The sequence below is a fragment of the Eschrichtius robustus genome, chromosome 9, assembly GCF_028021215.1.
Source record: "Eschrichtius robustus isolate mEscRob2 chromosome 9, mEscRob2.pri, whole genome shotgun sequence".
NCBI classification, from domain to species: Eukaryota; Metazoa; Chordata; class Mammalia; order Artiodactyla; family Eschrichtiidae; genus Eschrichtius; species Eschrichtius robustus.
The window spans coordinates 49,200,636-49,224,563 of NC_090832.1; the positions used below are offsets into that span (position 1 = coordinate 49,200,636).

At 36.1% G+C, this 23,928-nt stretch overlaps 1 protein-coding gene across 3 annotated transcripts in view; it reads left to right on the plus strand.

Moving 5' to 3' along the window:
* Positions 1–23,928, plus strand: part of REV3L (REV3 like, DNA directed polymerase zeta catalytic subunit) — a 188,535-nt gene that overhangs the window by 57,121 nt on the left and 107,486 nt on the right. For all 3 annotated transcript variants that reach the window (XM_068551255.1, XM_068551256.1, XM_068551257.1), the window contains 4 exons: positions 5,308–5,497; positions 11,129–11,203; positions 14,894–15,054; positions 20,283–20,382. In XM_068551255.1, coding sequence (XP_068407356.1) covers positions 5,308–5,497; positions 11,129–11,203; positions 14,894–15,054; positions 20,283–20,382 — 526 coding nt within the window. The remainder of the gene's footprint in view (positions 1–5,307; positions 5,498–11,128; positions 11,204–14,893; positions 15,055–20,282; positions 20,383–23,928) is intronic.

Here is a 23,928-nt window from a genome sequence, read left to right on the forward strand (position 1 = left end):
TACATCAATACCACCTATTGCTGAGGTTAGCAGACTTTTCTTTATAGGGCCACATAGTACATTTTTGAAGCTTTGAGGGGCTAGAAGGTCTCTGTCACAGCTATTCAACTCTTCCTGTAGCAAAAGCAGCCATAGACCATTCCAAATGGGTGTATTCCAGTAAAACTTTATTTACAAAAACAAGTGGCAAGCAGGATTTGGTGTGAGAGCCATAGATCTGTGACACAGATGTGCCATAATTAGTCTTGGGGAAGTTTATTATCTTCAGTATTTTACTATTATTAGTTATACTCTCAGCATCTTAATATCTAAATCTCTATGTACATTCTTAATTTTTTCCTTAGCATAAATTCTGAAAAAATGTGATTTCTAGGGCTAAGAGTACATCTTTAAGACTTTTCTTTTTTAAACGAGAATAGGTGATATAACACTTGCTTTCAAACTGTGACTATGAGGAGTTTTGCTTGATTAGTTTTGTGGGTTTTGTGGGGATGGAAGAAAAAAGACTGGAGGGAAACATTGAGTTAACGATAGTAATATAAAACTTAAGAGATGTTCCATGAAGAAGAAAATACGAAAAATTTCATAAGTACAGATTTTCCTGTTCATATAACCAAGTGTTTTTGTTTGTTTGTTTGTTTGATAGCTCTGTAGAGTTTTGTTTAAAATCTTGTGTAGATTGAGATTTGGGAGATGGGGTTTGCAAATTACAAAGTGAGCATTTCCTTTTCAGTCTCCTAAGATACTCTTAGGTCAGCATGATTTTGATTGTGATTACCATCAGCTTGTTTTTTTAAAAAAAGAAAGAAAAAAGAAGACGCCGTTAAATTTTCCTGTTCTGGTTGACAAGGAAGTCTAATCAGTTAGATCAGGGATTGGCAAATTACTATCCATGGACAAAATCCCTCCTGTTGCCTGTTTTTGTAAGTGAAATTTTATTGGAACACAGCCATGCCCATTCACTTAAGTACTGTCTATGATTGCTTTTAGACTACAACAACAGAGTTAAGTAGTTGTCAGAGACAGTATAGTCCAGAAAGCCTAAAGTATTTACTATCTGCCACTTTACAGAAGAAAATTTGCAGACCCTAGAATTAGAGGAACGGCACATGTTAGTCTTTCTATTTATTGAAAATGGATCCACAAAAGCAAAAGTAATTTTGCTACAGATAAACTAGCAAGGTTTTAGAAGCACAATTAATTCAGAGCCCAAATCTGGGCTCTTAAAATGTAGAAGAACATGTGAGAAAACAATATAAGAAATGTTGGAATACAGAGGACTTAATGTGTAGTGTAATTCTAAGTTATGTGAAAGATTAGATTTAGAGCACCCAAGTACTGGCTGTTACAGAGGCACCTACCTTAGTTATAAAAGCCCTTCTTACACACAGTTGGAAAATAGCCAGTTCCACAAAGTTTTGCTATAGTGTCTTTAAAAGCGAGCAAGTTATACTGTGACAAGTTCCGTGGCACTTTTCGTGAAACAACCTTGTTGCAGTTGCTGAATGAGACAACATCAGTCAAATTGGAAAATTCACACTCTTAAAAATTTTTTGAAACCTGTGTACATAGGCTTATTCCCCCAATGACAGTCTTTATCCCTACTGGATTTGTTGCCTTAATTCAGTTTCACATGACAATAACAGGGGGCATTCAGAAAGTAGGGATATTTTCTTTGTTTGGATCCACGTTACCTGGAAATAGCTAATATCCAGGATCCCAAATCATTTAGTAAGGTTTTGAAACAGCATAGCTTTTATTAATTTTATAAAAAGTTTCTTAAAAGAATCCTGTGTGTGGAACTCTTTGGAGTATAGTAGAAAAGCCTCTAGGCTGAAGTCAAGCGTTCCTCTTCACTAGGCCGCTAAATAGATGTTGAAAAAACCTGAATCCATAACCAGCTACCTGGACTTCTTTTATGAGAGAGAAGCCACTAATTTAATGCTTACAAGCACTGGTTTTAGGGTGTTTTCTCACAGCCGAAAATAATCCTAAGTGAGGGGGGTCAGGGTAGACTAGTTTATCTCTGAGGGACTTTACATCTGTATGGCTCCACATATTTGTGTGGGATAGAGCTGATGGAGGGGAAAAAATAAAAGTGGTCTGTATCTTGTCCAGATAAAGCAATGCTCTGACAGAACCACAAATTTTATAATGATAAAAGGCATACTGTTCCCAAAAAGAAATTGACTCTCGTTCATTTTTACACATTTCTCTTTCTTTGTTTAACTTTTGAGTTTCCTTATTTTATCTTGTTTCTCATAATTTCTGTGACACTTATTCTGTATTAGAGCTGTTATGATTCTGCCAAGAATTCCTTAGGCTGTGGTTGTTCTTCAGGAGATTGTTCTTGAGGAAGGGTGATGAATAAAGCACTGAGCTATCCCAGCTGCTGGAGAACTAGACGGAGGTGCATCTGTCTTGATTTAGTGCCTACAGCTTTGCATGGGACGTCGGCTCATTCAGGGTAGGAAAGTGCAATAAGCTGGAGATCCTTTATGTCCTTCTGTAACCCTGATGGTGGTGCCTTAGTTGTATCAGAGTCCCTCTGTTTTCATAGATTTGTTTTTTCAGATATTCTAGGCTTTCACACCATTCCTTCTCCTTAAGCAACTATTCTGTTTTGCTGGTGGTTCGTTCATTCGTTTAATAAATATCTGTTAAACACATATTAATGTGTCTTGTGCTGGATCCTGGGGATATTACTATCATTCAAACACAACACCAGCTCCCAAGAATTTGTAGTCAAATGGGAGAGTCAGATAAGGAAACAGGTGTTTACAGTACAAAATAAGAACTGAGGAATTAAGGATTAAGGAAGCCAATATTTACTTTCTTAAAAACATTGAACCAGAATGGTTAAATGGAAAGAGCATTGGTTTTAGATTTTGTTGATCTGCTTTTAAATCCTGATTCAATTACTTAATAGGTATGTGACTTTGGGAAAGTTAACCTTTGTGATACTTGCAAAGTTGTTCTAAGTTTTAGAAATAAATATATATAAAGCACTTAGTCCAGTGCCTGCTGAATAAATGATTTCTGCTTTTTTTTTTCCTAAATCATGCACCGCAAATTATTGTTCCAAAGCCTATAAATAGAAAGATCATTTCTCTGGCCCCTACTTCATAGGAGATGTGAAAAGAGGATATTGTAAAATTTTTATGAACTTTGTGAACATCCTGCCTATAAAGAAACTATCAGAAATCAAATTTTATAAGTATTTCTTATAAAGTTTACCCAGATTTCCATTACTAAGATATGGACTGTAAAATTCATATCTTAAGAACTTACAATATTGCTTGTGAAATATGCTAGTAATTTTGTAATCACCGGTCTTATATTTTATTTGTCAACTTAAAAAGGGGATACTTTTCTGTCTCCTCACCTCCCTCACCCTGTAGTTTAGCATGCCAGTTACTTTTAACCAAATTGTGGTTTATATCCAGAAGTGTAATGGTTATAACCTTTTTTCATGAGATGTTTAAAAAGCATTCAAATAGATCATCAATAAATTGATAAAATATCAATATATTTTCTTAAGACTCACTCATCATTACAATTTGAATTTTTTCTATTTGAAGAATTGAAAGCTGCAATATTTAGGAAATAGTATCATGCCGTATTTAGAAATAGAATAGTTAAAGAATTTGCTTTTAACTGAAAATATTTTTTTCATTCCTTTGAAATTAAGTAACATAAAATTAGAAACTGAAATTGGTCTGACAGCAACACAATTTGTAATTCTTCAAAAACGTCAAAGTTGGTGGCTCAAATCAGAATACTGTACTCGGGAGGGCATAGATCTTATTCCATTATGTGACCTTTCCAGTTTTGCTATACTTTATGTAATAACTATTCCAGATTTATTTGTTAATTCTGTTATAGCTGTACCTTAAAAATAAGACAAGGTGATGTTATTTACTATAAAAAGTGTAAATACAAGTATCAACAGAACATAGAACTATTTTCTATGTATTTTATATAAATCACCCTAAATTATAAATAGGAAATAGTGATCAAACAAATACTTTTCTACCAAAAGAAAAAGCCAGTGGAACACAGTGGGATAAGAGGTGGGAGAGAAGCCCTAGGATTGTGTTGGCAGGGCGGTAGTAAGTGACAGCATGAGAAAAATGCATGTGTTCTTCCATCACTGCTGTTCTCCTCTCTGTTTGAATTAGACAAATGGCATGTGCCCAAGGGGAACGAGGGACAATGTTCAGAGGAAAGGAACCACTTTTATACAGCCCTGCCAGATTCATGAGAATAATGATGCATCTGCTTTTTGTTGCTGCTGTTGTTACTTAACCTTGTCATGGATACATTACTGTTTCTGTAGCACTTCTTTTGTGGGTTCTTACTCATATTACTTTCTCTATCATGGCTATACGGGATTGTCTGTTGGCAAATCAGCACCATTTACCCCTTCTACACCTTGCCTGATGTAATGGCTTCCTGGAAAGTGTGCGTGCTGGTTTTTTTCCCTCTTTGTATCTCCCCTGTCCCACTCCATCAAATGTGCAATTTAAATATCCAGAAGTCCATTACAGACAATTGATTTGTAGGGGTTTTCTTTTGATTTGTTTTTGTCTGTTTTGATTCTTTTTCCCTAATAGCAAAATTTCATTTTTACCTTTCCCAACCCACGCCCCACCCCCCCCCCATAGCAAAACTCCACACACTGGAATGCCAAGACAGACACGTTGATTGATTTATTTAGTAAACTTTCAGTGAACTTTTGTAAGCTTCGTAACACTGAGTTAAGTGGTATTATAGGGCAAGGGTCCCCAACCCCTGGGCTGTGGACCGGTTACCAGTCAGTGGCCTGTTAGGAACCCGGCCTCATAGCAGGAGGTGAGTGGCAGGCGAGCAAGCAAAGCTTAATCTGCTGCTCCCCATCGCTCGAATTACTGCCTGAACCATCCCCCCCGCCCCATTCCGTGGAAAAATTGTCTTCCTTGAAACCGGTCCCTCATGCCAAAAAGATTGGGGACCGCTGTTATAAGGCAGTTCAGTGAAGTACGTAAAAGTAGTTAGATTGTGAGGGTGAAATATTCAAACGTATTTTCACCAAAACTACTATTTAAATCAAACTATAATGCTTATATTTATAAAATGCTTCTAAATGTTCTGTTGTAAAATATAGTCGATACAGGTGGCTTTAACTATGGGTTAGTTTCTTCAACCCTTCCCTCAGATAAGCTGTGTTGTCATTAGACCATTTAAATGACTTGTATTCTGAGCTTTGTAATGTTAAGGTTTTAAAATGCATCTCAAGTCTAAACTTTACAATGTGTTACATTTTAGGTCAGAAGACGTGTCTTCATCTACATGGCGTCTTTCCTTACCTCTATGTGCCATATGATGGTTATGGACAGCAGCCAGAAAGCTATCTTTCTCAGATGGCATTCAGTATCGACAGAGCACTTAATGTGGCTTTAGGCAATCCATCTTCCACTGCTCAGCACGTGTTCAAAGTGTCATTAGTATCAGGAATGTAAGTATATGATAACATGTTTTAAAATTTCTATTTATCTGTATTTATATTACTGTTCTAGTTAAAAGAAAACATATCCAATTCAAATATACCCTGTTCATTTTTCTTTTATTTCTAATCTAATGGAACCAGGGTGAATTTCTTACTGTAACTTTTTAAAGTCAATTTTTATTGCAATGAAAGATAGATGGTTAACAGTAATTTTTTTTTTTTAATTTTATTTATTTATGGCTGTGTTGGGTCTTCGTTTCTGTGCAAAGGCTTTCTCTAGTTTTGGTAAGCGGGGGCCACTCTTCATCGCGGTGCGCGGCCCTCTCACTATCGCGGCCTCTCTTGTTGCGGAGCACAGGCTCCAGACGCGCAGGCTCAGTAATTGTGGCTCACAGGCCTAGTTGCTCCGCGGCATGTGGGATCTTCCCAGACCAGGGCTCGAACCCGTGTCCTCTGCATTGGCAGGCAGATTCTCAACCACTGCACCACCAGGGAAGCCCAACAGTAATTTTTGTTTTAACTTTTTCCATTTCTCTGCTTCCTAGAACTGTAGAAAGTCATGTAATTTATTCATCAAGTATTTATTGAGCACCTTGTGTATTGGTGAACAAAACAAAGATCCCTGCCCCCATGGAGGTTACATTCTAGTAATGGAAAACAGAAAATAACCAATAGATAGAACATGAAATAAATTTATTTATTACATGATAATTAATACTATAGAACAAAATATGTAGAACAGGTAAGAAGGATCAGTAGTATGGGGTGGGGAAGTAGACTGGTGGCAGTTTTATATAGGGTAATCAGGGAAGGTGTCATTGACATGGTAAATGACATTTGAGCAAAGACTTGAAGGTGAGGGGGTGGGAACAAAATGGAGGCCAGGTGTCTGGAGTGGAGGGAAAGGAGAGTGGGCAAAATGAGGTTAGAGAGATATGAGAGAATGGAGATCATGTTGGCCAGTGGATCGCCAAAACCACTTTTACCTGGTTTGACAGCCATGAGAATGCACCTCTCAGATCTCCAAATACAAAGAGCATAATTGAACAGTGGTCCCAGCTACTGCACTAAAATCCATCTATCATTCTGTGTAAACTGAAGCTGCTTTCCATAGGCTACTCCCAGCCAGTGGCTAAGCAGAGCAAGGCTACTAAGGCAGGCCTGTTTCTGGGAGACACTTGGGAACTCTGGGGCAGCCTTTCTGAACTTTCACTAGAATCACACTGCAATAAAAGACACTTCCACTCATCTTCCCTATGTCCCTCTCTCCTTCACTTAGATCAGACCTGTATCTAAGTCTTGTGGCTGTCCCACCCTCTCCTGAGTTCATCCTCATATTCTCTCACATGTGTTTCCACTAACAAATTTCTTGCACATTTTGACATCTACTTCTTGGAGGACTCAGACTAACACACTTGAGAACTTAGTCAAAATACATTCTTTGGTCTCACCCCACATCTAATGAAGCAGATACTCTGGTGGTGGGACCCAGAAATTTGTGAGCCTTTCTGCTGATTCTGATGCATACTCAAGTTTGAGAAACCACCGCAGTAGGCTATTCTAAGGACTTTGGCTTTTACTCTGAGCTATTGCATGATTTTGAGCAGCCAGGATCTAACATATACTTGAAAGGGTTCCTTTAGCAACTGTGGGAAGAGTAGATCATAGGGGCATAAGAGTTGAAACATTAATCTGGGTGAGAAAATATGGTGGCTTGAACTAGGGTAGTAGCAGGGGACTAGTGAGAAGTGGTCAGCTTCTAGATCTATTCTGAGGGTTGAGTCCCCAAGATTTGCTGTCTGATTGGATGAGGTTTGTGAGAGGAGTCAGGGATGACTACAAAATTTTGAGTCTGTGCAGATAGAGCAGGCTGGCAGGAAAGATTTAGAGCTCGTACTGGACCATATGAGTTGAATACATCTGTATGAAATCCATCTTAAATCTGTCTACTTCTTCCACCTTAATCCAGGTTTTCTCCTGGACCACCACAGTATCCTTTTAATTGAATTTCCTTCTTCTGTTCTTATCTCACTCCAGAGCTGCAGAAGTACCTGTCTTGTAATGTAAATTGGACCCTTTTAAAATCATTTAAAATCCTTGAGTGGCTTCATACTGTTTATAGAATAAAATTTAAGCTTCTAACCACAGCCTATGTGATCTGACCCCTGCCTGCCTCTGTAACTTTGCTCACTGTGTTCCATCCAGAAACACTGGTCTTCTTTCAGTTCCTCTGATGTGCTGAGCTCTTTCCCACCTTTGTACATGCAGTTTCCTTTCCTTGAGTGCTCTACCCCTCTCCAGTCCTTCAAATCCTTCACCTCTCCAGAGAAGTTTTCTCTGACTTCCCTCCTTAAAATAGGTTGTTATTATTATTATTCTGTATCTTAGCCCATTCTTTGTTTCCTTTAGTACTTTACTATAGTTTGCAGTTATTTTAATTTTTTGTTTATTAGTTCTTATGTGTTTCTCCCACTAGCATGTAAGTTCCATGAGAAAAAAGACCATGTTTGTCTGTCCATCATTATATCCCTTGCACCTTGTATGGTGTTGGGCACTTAGTAGACAAGGCTCAGTAACTATTTGTTTGAATAAATGAATGAGGTAAAAGTTCACACCCATCCTATGATAGCAACAGTTAGGTTAAAGATAATTATCAGCTTTATATTCTAATTTTTTTATGTTTAATGATTCCTCAGAACTTTCCTATATATATTCTCATTTCAAAGTTGAATCTCCAAACAGCCTAGTGGAATGAATAATGAGTCACCAGTCTTTCTATATTTTTGGTGGGCATTTGTTAAAAGCATAGCCATACTTTTAAGTTAGTTGAGTTACAAATCTGGAGACCTGGAAGCAAAAGATGAGCTGTTCAGTCTAATTTATGGCTGCCATTCTCTTTTTTTCTCCCATTCTCATGTTTTCTATGTTTTTTTCTTATATAGGTCCCCTTTTCCCTTACCATGCATTGTAACTTCTATGATTCCTTTACTCCTTCAGTATTGCCTACTTCTTTAAGTAGGCAAGTTGCATCTAGCTATCAAATTAAAACTTGAACAAATTTAATTCCAGTCTTCCTAGACTGTATACTATACTGAAGCTGGGTTAAGAGAGAGGACCATGATCTTAGGCTCATTTCAGGGGTTCCTTGTCACTTAGCTATCATGATTCTAGAAAATATGCTATGAAAAGATTCTTAATCCATCTAAATTAATTAAATGAGGTTTTTTTTTCACTATCTGTGCTCATGTTTATCCTCATTGTTATATTAAAAAACTAACTCCAATTATGAGATATAATTTTTTAAATATAAAAATATCTACTCTTGAACTCTGCTCCATTCTACTTTCTTTCTCCCAGAGAGTCTCCCTGTGGAGAAATTCTTTTGGCGAAATCAACTAAAGTCAACAGCAGAAAGTAAGGATTGCAGGTTAAATTATACAGAGACTTTCTTGGCCAGAAGAAGCAGAAAACTGAATTTATAGAATTTCCAGGCTATATTTTGGGGCAATAGATACAAAAGCAGAATCCTAGATTTACAAGGAATTGTAGGGATTTGATAGTCTTGTATTCAGTTTTTGAAATTTATAAGATTCTAATTGTAAAAACCTAAAGATTTTTAGCAAAAACAAAGCAAAGATAATGTGGACCACACCAGTGCAGATTTAATTCTCTTTTTTTCCCATTTATCTGGCTAAAGGTATAACTCCTATCTTTAGACAGAGAGCTATATTTATGTATATGAAAAATACCGAAGCAGGAGGAATAAAGAATTGAATTTTGCTGGTGAGAGAGAATGAGATCAGTCATATAATGTGTGTTTCACCCCTTCCTTCATGGCAACAAAAATGGGGTGAACAGCATCAAACTAGACAGGAAAGGGTAAGTGTTATTTTAAAACTAGAAAAAAAAAAGGGTAAAGGGTAGGGGATAGGGAGTGATGGTCAGAGTAGGCCTTTCTGAGGAGGTGAGTTTAAGCAGAGACCTGAATGAAGACTGAAAGTAAGCCATACAAAGGTTCAGGGCAGAACTTTCTAGGCAGAGGAAATGGCAAATTACTTGAGAGTGGATCAAGTTAGAAGGGGCTGAAATGTTTAGAATGGCTGGAGGAAAAAGGAAGCGTGGGCGTGAGATAAGATTGGAGTGAGTGGTAAGGATGAGACAAAGAACGTTTTAGACCTTTTTATTTATTTATTTATTTTTGGCTGTGTTGGGTCTTCGTTTCTGTGCGAGGGCTTTCTCCAGTTGCGGCGAGCGGGGGCCACTCTTCATCGCGGTGCGTGGGCCTCTCACTATCGCGGCTTCTCTTGTTGCGGAGCACAGGCTCCAGACGCGCAGGCTCAGTAGTTGTGGCTCATGGGCCTAGTTGCTCCGCGGCATGTGGGATCTTCCCAGACCAGGGCTCGAACCCGTGTCCCTTGCATTAGCAGGCAGATTCTCAACCACTGCACCACCATGGAAGCCCCCCCCCTTTTTTTTTTTTAATAGAAATTGCTTTACAGCAATCATACAGATGGTTCTGACCTAAAGGCTTGAAATAGCTTATATAAAAAAAAAGTTGTTTAAATATACCTCAAATAATGACTCTGTTGCCAACTTACTCCTGTATTTAAGGTCTACTACACTGTCAGACATGACAGAGAGAAATGGTGTCCTAATGAGGGTAAGTTCTATCTAGTGCCCATCATAAGGGGAAAATATTTTTTTAATGAAAAGAAGTTGAGTTTATCCACCTAAAGATTTAACCAGCCACTATTTACAGACAAACTCTAGGCAAATACTTTTTATTTTGTCTATAAATTCAGACCTATTTATATATTGTTTCTAATTACATCATCTTTGAAAATGGTAGTCTGTATATCAGTTTCAGATCCTCCTGAAATGATATAACATGATAGCCCAACTTATTCCTTCTTGCATTGAGGACTTGTTTCTCTCCCTATCACATAGATTTTTGCTTCTCCCTTTCCCCCCTCTAGCTGATACCCTGAGAAGAACCGAGCCTCAACATAAATAGGGTCCTTAGTAAAGCCGTCGTCTTTTCAATCTCTTAAGTTCCTGTCTACATAGTTTTCACAGGTTTCCTTTGATTTGAGTGTGTGTTTTATACACACATACGCATATGTACATATGTATAACAGGTAAATTGTCTCTGCTTAGTGAACTTGTAAAATTAATAACAGAGACAAATAAGGAAAGTGATACAAATTCTGTCAATTAAAGGACTTTGTTGATGAACAGCTTTAGTTTTTGACAGAAAAAGTGGGAAATGGGAAAAGGTATCAGAAAGGTCTCTGTTCTTCTCATACATGGTCTGAGTAAAGAGTCACTTTTTAATAGAGCCATGATGATTGAAATTAAGGTATAAATAGTTTGCTGCTCCTTTTTGTCCCTAGTTTTTTTTTAAGTGGTATTTTTAAACTTTTTTAAAAGAAGTAACAAGAGTTTATCATGTCATATGTTAACCTTGTGGTAGGTTTAATTGAAAAGTCTTGGAGGTTCTTTTGTTTTGTGGGGGGGAGGTTGGTAATAATTCAATGTAAGTAAGACTGAATTAGGCCAGCTGAGTCCATTTAGGGCAGTAAGTTGCATTATTTCATCTCTGATGAAAATAAATTGAAATATCTTTTTCTTTTATTTCAGGCCTTTTTATGGTTATCATGAGAAGGAAAGACACTTTATGAAGATCTATCTTTACAACCCTGCAATGGTGAAAAGGTACAAAGATAAATGAAATAAAAAATGAATAACTATCACTTAAGTATTTTAATAATAAAAAGAAAAATCTAGAAGAAAGGCCTGTATAGTTTGTAGCGTTATTAAAGAAAGAGACCATAATATGTACATACATGTGTAAAGAGAGAGAGTCATGGCTTGGACTCTAGGAAGGATATTTTAAGGGTAAGGGACCTTGTTTTACACCCAACTGCTTCTTTTCTGTTTTAGATTTAGAGAGTTTGTAGAAGTATATAAAGAGAGATGGTTGGCTGCCTTGTATAATAATCCTACTGCCCGCTAGCCAGACCAAATGTTCAATACCAAGAGAAATTCATTCTTCAGTTTCAAAGCAAGGAGAAATATGTGAGAGTGAGGCCAGAGTGGGAGAGCTTTCTGCTGTGAACTTAACCACTTTTCAGTACTTAAAAGATTTTTCTGATGAGATAGGTGATGTTATTAACATTTTTTTCCATATTGTTTAATGAAATGTATCACCATTTAGAAGATTTATATAACTTAGTGGATCTATATTTTCCAAACGACCAGTGCATGACGTTAGAAAATTATGCATGGGTAAAAATACTCCAAGTGTTAGGTAGGCCAATAGATTTTAATATAACAGAGTACAAAAAGTTCATTGATATGGTTTCAAATTCCACATTATTGCTGACCTTTAAGAAACTACCACTCCATTGCATTTCCGTGTAGTAGAAACAAAGATCAACGTTTACCTGAAAAGACTATTCAGTTACTCTTCCTTTTTCCAATTATTTATCTGTGTAAGGCTGGATTTTCTTCATATGCTTCAACCAAACAATATATCAGAACAGACTGGGCTGAAGCAGATGTGCGAATCCAACTGTCTTCTATTAAAACAGAGGTTTGCAAAGATGTAAAACAATTCCTCTTTTCACTAAATTGTTTTTGTTTTGGAAAACATAGGATTTTGTAATATATAAAACACTGTTATTTATGTTAACGTATAATGGGTTTATTGTTGTTATTTTAAAATTAGTAAATAAGTTTCTTAAAATTTTCTGTTTTAACTTGATTTGGTAAGTGTCAATGGATATAAGCCACATAAACAAAAGCTCTTTGACGCTGTCAATAATTTTTAAGAATGAAAAGGGGTCCTGGGGCCAAAAGTTTGAGAACCATAAAAATAAAGCTCTCTTAATTTTCTGTCACAGATTCTTAAAATCTGTTCACAGCCATTCTGTCCTTCTCACTGCCTATTACAGTGGAAGAGATTTACCCCCTTACCTCTAAAGCTCATATTCCACCCTCTTTGACCTTTTCTTCCATCTATCAGTTATCCCCATCTCCCTTTCCACACCATTTAAATATTAATAAGACTCTGTTAATTTTACACGTACACACATTCATACTCAAAGACATTCATACTTACAGCTATTCTCCCAGAAGATTTTTTTTTTTTTTTTGCCTTTGTTGGGTTTTTGTTGCTGCGCATGGGCTTTTCTCTAGTTGTAGCGAGCGGGAGCTACTCTTCCTTGCAGTGCACGGGCTTCTCATTGTGGTGGCTTCTCTTGTTGCAGAGCACGAGCTCTAGGTGCGCAGGCTTCAGTAGTTGTGGCGTGCAGGCTCAGTAGTTGTGGCACATGGGCTTAGTTGCTCTGCAGCATGTGGGATCTTCCCGGACCAGGGATCGAACCCGTGTCCCCTGCATTGGCAGACGGATTCTCAACCACTGCGCCACCAGGGAAGTCCCTTCCCGGAAGAATTTATCTGTATTTTGTGTGTTCAGTATCTTACTTCCCATTCATTCTTTAACTTACTCCAATATAGGCTCTACTTCAACCATTTCACTCAAATTGCCTTCGTTAGTGACCTCAGTGTTGTTAAACCCAATTAACACCTCTTTGTCCTTACCTTTTGACTGCTTGTCAGTGCTTAGGTACCTTAAAATAAAGCTGCTTTGATGTAAACCTTTTCTGGTTTTCCTCATACCTTTCTGGTCATTCATATTTACAACATTTTGTCGATTCCTCTTTAACATTGTGGTTGTTTCTTGGACTTTTGTCTTAGGCATTGATTTTTTTCTCTCTATATGTGCCCTTCACTTTACAGTCTTATATACTCCCATTTTTTTAAATGTTTATGCATTTGGCTTCCAAATGTATATCAGTAGCTTGAATTTTCCTCCAGAGCTCCTGACCAGTATATCAAACCATCTACTGGATAAATAGAATAGCACTATAGTTAAGAGTGAGGGGTCAAGTCAGAGAAAATTTGGGTTGAATTTTAGCTCTTCCACTTTTTATTTGTGTGATTTTGGACAACATTTTGATCTAAGACCCAGTTTCTCTGTTTATAAAATGGAGATAGTAGTACCATAGGTAGCAAGAATTACTTGAGATTAAGCATTTAGAGCACCTAACACAGTGTCCAGTACATAGTGCCCCAAAATATGTTTGCTTCCTCTACTCTGTTAATAAAATTATCCTTATCCTCATCTTTATTATCATTTATTTCTAATATTTTTATAGAAATCTCCCTGAATGCTCCAGTATACCTAAACTCCAGTATGTCTAAAACTGAGTTTGTCTTTATTTCCTCTCCAAAGAAAATCCCCAAACAAACCTGTTTTCTTCCAGTAATGTAGCACCACCAACTAGCTGCTTAACCAAGATATCTAGGCATTATCCTCAACTCATATTGTCTCACCCTCCATATCTAGTTAGTCATCAAGGCCTGACCATTTTATTTCTTATATGTCTCCTGAATCAACACATTTCCATGATCCTTGTTAAAGCCACCATCATCTTAGTTTTTCCACAGTAATCTCTCACTCTCTGTCTCTAGTGTTCTGCATTCTCTAGCTAACCTGGTCATTTCATTTTCCTGCTCTTCACTTCACAGGCAAATTCCACCACCTTTTCAGATGTCTTTAATAGGCTCTGCATGATATGACTTCTCATTACCTCTCTACCCTCCCCCCACCACCACCATAGCCTCTGTCTCTAAGCCTCACTCAGTGGTTTCAGTTCTAGAATAAACCACATTTTCTTGTGACCCTTTACATGTGCAATTTTATTCGCATGAAATACTCTTCTCCTCTCTGAGAAAAAGTATTTCCAGTTCATTGTTTAGTCTCCTGCTTTAGAGACTTCTCTTCAAGAAGGCTTTGCAGAAGCTACAGTCTGGTTAATATCCCTTCTAGATGTTTCATATACTTCCCCTGCATAGCACTTGCACTATTTATAATTGCTTATTGTTTGTATTCCCCATCATGAAGGAAAAATAACTCAGAGAATAAAAATATCAAAAGTGGTAACATCTCTGTGTGGTTGATTGAGTCATATGTCCTTTTTTAGAATTTTTGTATAATCTTTTCAATTTTTTTTCTGAACTTTTTTAAAAAGCTCATATTTAAAAAATCCTTTTGACATTTTAGGTTTTTCAGTATAGTTAGCATTAAATTAGTTTTAGAAGTCAAAATATTCTTCATTCAAGGCATTTTTTGTCATTTTCTTTCAGAGCATGCAGCTTACTTTAAAACTTGATTTTAAACTTTCAATTTCCAACAAAATACAAATTTCCAGTATAATTGAAATCAAAATTTTGTGTGCTAGTATAATGTGTTTTATTCTCTATATTTGTATAATCACCATTTCACTTAACATTTTAGGAAACATAATTTTATGATATAACTTTTTTTTTCTAATTTAGGATATGTGAACTTTTGCAAAGTGGAGCCATAATGAATAAATTTTATCAGCCTCATGAAGCGCATATTCCCTACCTCCTACAGCTCTTCATTGACTACAATCTGTATGGAATGAATTTAATAAATCTGGCTGCTGTCAAGTTCCGAAAAGCAAGGAGGAAAAGTAAGGTTAATTTTGCAAGTTCAAATTAAAGCTTTGAACAAGTATTATGTAATTTATGATTTATAAAATAATATATATTTAGAAAATAAATGCTGAGTGGATAAAGAATAAAAAGAAATATGCAAAAATGTCTTAGAGTGTATCAGGAAAAGAATCTCAAAATAAATTTTTTTGGTAATAGCTTTATTGAGATATAATTCACACGCCTTACAATTCACTCATTTAAAATGGACACCTCTGTGGTTTTTAATATATTCACAGAGCTGTGCATCCATCACCACGATCAAATTTAGAACATTTTCAGCACCTCTAAAGGAAATCCTGTAGTCTTTATCAATCACCCCCAATCCTCCCATGCCTCCACCCCTTAGCAACCATGAATCTTCTTTCTGTCTCTCTGTTTGCCCATTCTGCACATCTCATATAAATGGAATCATATGTTTGTTTGTTTTCACTTAGCCTAATGTTTTCATGGTTCATCCATGTTGTGGCATGTATCAGTATTTCATTCCTTTTTATGGCCAGGTAATATTCTGCTATGAATATGCTACATCGTTTATTGATTCATCAATTGACGGATGTTTGGGTTTCCTCCTTTTGGCTCTTATGAACAGTGCTGCTGTGAACATTCATGTACAAGTATTCGTGTAGCCGTATGTTTTCATTTCTCTTGGGCATATACCTAGGAATAGAATTTCTGGTTAAAATGCTGTAACATCTTTTGCATTTTATTGTTGGATTCCTTCTCCTCTACTTAAAACAAAGTGAAACCAACATTTTTCCTCCAACCCTGCTGTCCTTTCTGTTATAATTATTTTCTTCTCTTTCACTGACAAACTTTTAAAACCAAAAGTTAGCTTTTTTTTCTCTTGTTGTTTACCAGCTATTCTTTTTTGGTTTAACTCCTTGGGTTTCTTCTACCATACCCAAACTGTGCTCTGAAAAGTAACCAGGGAGGACTTTTTCCCCCTGAATGGTGGGTTAGGTTATTGGGATCCACCCTCCTACTAAAACCAATTTAAGAACTAGGTAAGATTTTTTTTTTTTAATCTTAATCTATCGCAGAGACTATAAACAATAAAGAAGTACTGGCCGAAAGAGGAGATGGAGTGCTGAAAACAGCCTTTGCCCTGAGGGGTTTGCTAATCCTGGCTGCCTCCATTGAGACAGCCTTACTAGGTGAGGGAGCCAGAAACAACAACTCAGGGCCTGCTGGACAGGTTGGAACCCTCCAGAGTAAGGTAGGGTTTCAAAGAGATAGACCCAAACTAGGAAGTGGAACAACTTTGAGGCATTTCGGCCCAGTTTGAATCTCCTGGGACTAAAAGAGATTCCCAAATCTAGAACTTCATCTTAAGTGGTGGAATCATTGGGTATCCATATGCCAGAAAATAAAAATAAGAGACCAGACAGATACTTCATTTCATACCTTGTATAAAAATTACCTCAAAATGGATCATAGACTTAAATGTAAAATATAAATCTATCAGACTTCTAGAAGAAAACAATGAGAAAATCTCCTGACAAGTTGATTTCGTCAAAGTTTTAAAAACTTTTTCTTTGTAAAAAATAATATTAAGAGAATAAAAAGATAAGTCACAGACTGGGAGAGAATATTTTCAAATTACATATCTGATAAAGTACTTATATCTTGAATATATAAAGAATTCCTAAAACTCGATAATAGGAAAGCAAACAACCCCATTAAAAATGGTCAAAAGACCTGAACAGACACTTCAACAAAGAAGAAGATATAAGGATGGCAAACAGGAATAGATGATTCTCAACAGTATATATCATTAGGGAAATGCATTTTATTTTATTTATTTATTTATTTATTTTTTAAGAGCTCCTGACTTATTTATTTATTTATTTATTTTTTTGACTGTGTTGGGTCTTCGTTTCTGTGCGAGGGCTTTCTCTAGTTGCGGCGAGCAGGGACCACTCTTCATTGCGGTGCGCGGGCTTTTCACTGTCGCGGCCTCTCTTGTTGCGGGGCACAGGCTGCAGACGCGCAGGCTCAGTAGTTGTGGCTCACGGGCCTAGTTGCTCCGCGGCATGTGGGATCTTCCCAGACCAGGGCTCGAACCCGTGTCCCCTGCATTGGCAGGCAGATTCTCAACCACTGCGCCACCAGGGAAGCCCGGGAAATGCATTTTAAAACCACAAAGAGCAACCATTGCACGCCTATTAGAATGGTTAAAATCCAAAAAAAACTAGGCATAAACAAATGCTGGTAAGGATGGGAACAGCATCAACTCTCATTCATTGCTTGTGGGAAGGCAAAATGGTGTAGTCACTTTGGAAGACAGTTTGGCAGTTTCTTGTCATGTTAAATATAGACTTACCATATGACCCAGCAGTTACACTCGTGTATGTTTACCAAGTGATTTAAAACTCATGTCCACCTAAAAACCTGTATGCAAATGTATATAGCAACTTTATTTCATAATTGCTAAAAATCTAAAGTAACCAAGATGTCCACTCAATGGGGCAATGGATAAACTGTTAATATACCAATACAGTGGAATGTTATTTATCAGTAAAACACATCAAGCTCTTGATTCATACAACATCGATGAATCTTTAATGCATTTTACTAAGTGAAAGAAGCCAGACCCAAAGGACTACAAGTTGTTTGATTTTATTCATACAACATTCTGGTAAAGGCGAAACTATAGAAATGTAAAACATATTAATGGTTGCCAGGAGTTGGAGAAGAGGAGAATGTTGACTACGAAGCCAATATATAGGGGAAATTTTAGGATGAAGGAATTATTCTGTATGTTACTGGCATGGTGGTATGATTCTGTGCATTCTTGAAACCCATGAAATTGTACCTTAACCAGGTATTGGTGGTTAACATCTCCAGTGATGGCATGTGGATATCGTGTCCCCTCTCATATGATATGATGAGGCTGCTTCACATCTGTGGTATTCTTCATGGAAACCCATAATAACAATCTAATCATGAGGAAAACATCAACGAACCCAGATTGGAGGACGTCCTATAGGTGAACTGACCAGTACTCATGACTGTCAAGGTCATGAAAAACAAGGAAAGACTGAGAAATAGACCAGAGGAGACTAGGGAGACATGATAACTAACTACAATGTGGTACCCTACATTGGCTCCTGAAACAGAAAATGGAGAGTAGTGGATAAACTGCTGAAATTCAAATAAAGTGTATAGTGTAGCTAATACAAAGGTATCTGTGTCAGTTTTTTTGTTTTGACTGATGTGCTATAATGTAAAATGTTAACAATGGGAGGGGTGTGGTAAGCAGATTCAGAAACTGTACCATCCTTGTAACTTTCCTGTATTTAAAATTATTCCAAAATAAAAAGGTTATTGGGGGAAAAAAGAATAACAGTTTGGTTATCAGTGTCAAATATAGCTGGGAGTTCAAGAAGAATTGACGAATGGAAAAGGTTCTAGAGAATGTACGGGAGGTATTTATAGGAAAAGGAGGTCAGTTTTACAAAAGTTTGTTTCCAGTAGGTGAAAAAGCATGAGAAAAGTTTGAATTAGCAAATATATGTAAGCCATTTATTTTAGTTATAAAAGTTAGATGAGTATTGGAAGGGATTTTTTTTTCAAAATATGGAAAATTTTTACAATCTGAAGGCAGAAATAAATGAAATTTCGTTGGGAGAAATTAAAAGCAGGGAAATTTCAAGTATGGTGAAATAAAATGTTTATTTTAGGTTTTTGTTTTGTAAAAAAAAATAGATAAAAGATTATAATGAAATCATGAAAAGAATAGGTGAATTTTTTTTGTATTTTGTCACGTAATATCAGACTCATAATTAAATGGACAGTAAACTTCTTATTGTAAATATGTTACATATATATGCACAACTTAACATTTTAATCTTGTAAGACAAGTTAATTTAGTACATAATGTAGTCTTTTGAAAGTAAATTCAAAAGTGAAAAATATTTAGAAATTTTAATATTACATATGCATATACCATTTTGTCTTATTATTCAGTTATATACTCAGTTGCCAAATGAAACGGAGATGTTGCTAATTACCGTTGTTAAGGTGAAGTATATAGAAGTAATTAAATAGAGTGAATATCTTTAGCATCACAGAGGGATTTTTTTACAGTTCTCCATAGTGGCTTTATATTACATTTTTAACATCCAGAGTTGAAAAGAATTATATATGTATTTATAAAAGAAAATAATACATAAAGTAGAGGTAAAGTGTGAATTCTTATACTGTGATAGATAACTTTGAATTAGTAAACTTGTATAGATTTTTCACTCATATAAATTTCTTAGAAAATAATATTTGTGTTTTAATTTACAACTTGCGAAGTAATTTCATATAAATGCCCTAGCCACATAACAGCAAAGCCTTCAAAAACTTCTGAAGGTATATAGAATCAGTTACATGGTTTGTTATGTGTTTTGTTAAAATAGCAAAGATGGTAAGTCTAATTAATTACATAATTTTGTGATCAAGCTAACCAAATAAGAAAAAGTACCAAATTTAGTTGGAGAGGATTGCAAATTTAATATCTTTCTTAATGTTAGGATTCCTTCTTTGCCACTCACTCAAGCTTTCTTTATCTGAAAATTTAAATTCCCCATAAGAGATCACAAAAAAATTGCTAAAATTTAGAGACTACTTCCAAAGCATGGCCCCAGGACTCTGTTTCTGCAGCTGGGACAGCTAAGCAAATGCATAGTTCCCTCCAACTGCTCGTCAAATTGTATTTGCATTTGCCCCAGGTTTCCACTCACTGTTAACTGCCATTACTTTCAAAATGCATTGTGTATTTTCTTTTTATTCAGGGATTAGCATTAAAGTATGTTTTGAATTTTATCTGGAATCTGATTTCCACTAGAATTTTAGTTGAGGCTCATATCGAATACCCTAGGAATTTAAAGTCTACAAAAATTCTTATTAGTTCTTTATTTTTAAAATGAGATTTGAAGCATACCTATCACAATAGCGCATTTAAATGTATCATACTTTTATTCTAGTATGAAAGTATTGTGGCCATTTCTCTTTCATATCCATATATTGCAAATACTTTTCCCCATCTTGGTTTGGAATCGTTACTCTCCGCTGTGCATATGCATTCCGGTATGTTTATGAATTTTTAGGATACAATTTTAGGAACTGGTCATATGGGTTGTATACTAATATACTTAAAGGGTAATTATATGTAAGTTAAAAGTGGAACTTACCCCTTTTACCTTTTTATTCCTAGGTGATCCATTACGTGCGAGTGGATCTTGCAAGAATCAGCTACCAGGAAGAAATTCTCTTACTGGTACTTTATTTCGGTGGGAAGAAGACGAAATACCAAGGTTAGTTTATGTTGTAAAGGAAAGGAAAAGTTATTTACATATATCCTACTCTATTCAGAAATCAGTGGTTAGCATAATTTAATTTTAACCTTTATTATAATTGTTTTTTATCTATAAGTTTATCAAAAAAGAAAATCTCAACATTAGTGTATTACATGGATCATAGATTTCAAGAACAGACCGTGAAAATAGCATGAAAATATACCTAGTTATTACCTAATTAATAAAAGAAATCTGGATGTGTTTATACTTCTCTCCAACATCCATCTTCTTTGTACATTCTAAATTGACATCCTATAACTTGTCAAGTAAAAATCGCATAATAAAATAACAATTTAAAACCTAAATGGCGGGACTTCCCTGGTGGCGTAGTGGTTTAGAATCCATCTGCCAGTGCAGGGGACACGGGTTCGATCCGTGGTCTGGGAAGATCCCACATGCCGCGTAGCAACTAAGCCCCTGTGCCACAACTACTGAGCCTGTGCTCTAGAGCCCGTGAGCCACGACTTCTGAGCCCACGTACCTAGAGCCTGTGCTCTGCAAGAAGAGAAGACACCGCAGTGAGAAGCCCACACACCGCAGTGAAGAGTAGCCTCCGCTCTCTGCAAATAGAGAAAGCCCGCACATAGCAAAAAAGACCCAACACGGCCAAAAAAAACCCTAAATGGGGAATATTTTTAATAAAAATAACCCCTAATTATTTCCAAATATTAAATATTTGTGGGGAAAAAAGTGGGTTGACATAGTGTATATGAATAATACAACTTATAATTTCTTTTGACTTTTATTATTTATTAGACTTTCTTAGAGACGGTAACATATTCCAAATGTTTAGATTTCCCTACCATAAAGCAGATATATAATCAGTACCTATCTAAATTATCAGTAATAGCTTAATCTACATAGAACTCATAGGATTTCTGTTTTATGCCACAAAGTTGTTGCCCAAGCTTTCTTGATCCTTTTATTGATCATTTGGATATTGATAGGGTGGTATGGTTTCCTCTTTTCACTACACATATGTCACCTGATACTTTTTTAAAAATTTTATGTATGTATGTATGTATGTATGTATTTATTTGTTTATGGCTGTGTTGGGTCTTCGTTTCTGTGCGAGGGCTTTCTCCAGTTGCGGCAAGCGGGGGCCACTCTTCATCGCGGCGCGCGGGCCTCTCACTATCGCGGCCTCTCTTGTTGCGGAGCACAGGCTCCAGACGCGCAGGCTCAGCAGTTGTGGCTCACGGGCCTAGTCGCTCCGCGGCATGTGGGATCTTCCCAGACCAGGGCTCGAACCCGTGTTCCCTGCATTGGCAGGCAGATTCTCAACCACTGCGCCACCAGGGAAGCCCTCCTGATACGTTTTTAAGCAGATATTTTTTATGTAAAGTGCAAAGTAGAAAAAGTGTTTAGTTAAATGACTTTATTTTTTATTTCAAAGTAAGAAAATGTGAATTTATTAATCAGTTGAAGATAAACTGTCAAAATATTTGTTCAGAGCTTAATTTATATAGTTTAAGATCTTAATATGTTCTTCACAGAATTTCCATATTATAGAATTACTTGGGCTTTTTAAGACCTAAAATTAAGAGAGAATCTCATTAAATAATGATTGAAATACATTGTTTCATGACTGGAATATTATACCAGAATGAGACTTCAAAGACCTCAAATGGACAGTGACTTGCTTTACCTCTGGATTCAGTCAACATGTATCAGGACTTTTTGGTAAAAGTTGTATATGTACACATACACACGTACTTCTAGGTTCCTTCTCAGATACAGCAGAATTGTTTTTATAATTGTGTTGAAGTGGTATCAACTTTAGAGAGAGCATTATTTACCACATCAAATTCAATTTCTAATCAGTCCAGAGCAAAGTGACTGACAAACTATTTACTGTCTCATTTTTATGCCTGTGATACAGTTCCTCTATGTCTCTAAAATTGGAGCAAATCAACTTAACCCAAGGATTTTACCTACTCACTAGATCCCGTGGTTTTCAAAGTTCTACACTGAGTAACTTGTTTTTTGCATGATCAGTCCAAGTTCAGGTTTATTTTTATTTGAAGCCTTTTTGAACAAACATCTTTCTGGTTAGGTCATAAGACTATAGTAAAGCTTCACTGCTTATGACTTAGTTTGGAGAAGATCTCTGTATTATAATGAAAAGTTTGAATCATTACTTTTAAGAGCAAAGGTATGAAAAGGCAAACTAGTGAAACTAGACAAGGTATTCAGAATTAGAATTTATAATAAATGTAGGCTAGCTATATATTTTTGTCCCAAGTTTTTAGGATTCTTATATTAAACATGAAAATCCATAATTTCATCAAATACAGATAACATAATGTCAAACATTTTTGCCAAATCAGTGCTCTTAAATTCTATTAGTCTCATTTTTATCCCCAGTACTAGCACCTTCCTCTGGGTACCTTTTTTTGTTTGGTTTTTTTTTAACCCAAAAGTATTTTATATCCCTTCACAAATATTATTTCAAGGGCCATAACAAATAGAGAGCAACAAACTCATAATAAGAGTGCTGAGTTAGCAGCTGTACTAACCTTACCTGCTAGCTTGTTGTAAATTACCACATATCCTGGACCTTCAGGGTCGTTTGCCAGAGTGTTGAATTCACAGAAGTTGAGTCTACTGCAGTAATATCAACCTGGCTGTCCATCAGAATGATCTGAAGAGATTTTTTAAATTGTAGATGTCTGAGCTCCACCCTCAGTGATTGTAATTACTGACTGTAATTGTCTGTTGTGTTAAGCTATGAACAGAAATGTTCAGAGAGGCATGGTTGTCTAAATACCATTGTATTGCTTATCTACCTTTCATGACTAAAGTGAATGGTCTACATGTATTTGCTGACTCAATTTTTTTACTCACTTTTTCTGTTTACTGGAAACAAATTTTTAATTCTGAAAACTACTTCCTTTCCCTAGGAACTCCTCCTATACTGAATGTCTGAAGTAGGCAAGAAATAGTTGTAAATTTCTACTATGAGATTGCATTTTTTAATGTTATTGTTTCCCTCCTTTGTCACAAATGTTCTACTCCTGGAAAATTCACCCTTGAAATGTATAATACAACGCTTCCAAAAGTGTGAAACTTTTTAGTATAAAGGAGAAAACTGTTGGCCAAAAACTATTTTATCTGGTACTTTAATTCATGGCATAACTGATGTTGGTAAATTATATGGGTAAAGAAGACAAGCTATATTGAGAATTACTTTTTCTGAAAGTTAAAGGGATGGATATATTGTGATAGGTTGACTAATATGTCCCTTCTCTATCAATGGTAAAAAGATATATGTGTGTGTTGTGTCTATGCATATATATAAATAGTAAAAGTTCTGTGGTTTAACAAATTAATCTCTAATATTCCATCAAAATTTCTATTCAAACACCCATTCCTTAGGTATAGACAATGGAAAATGAGGTTTTGTTAATGTTTCTCATAAAACATTTTAAAATGTTTCAAATATTAATGAAATCTTCTATCACCCACTTTCTAGTAAAAGTTCTCTCCTTTTCATTTGGTGTC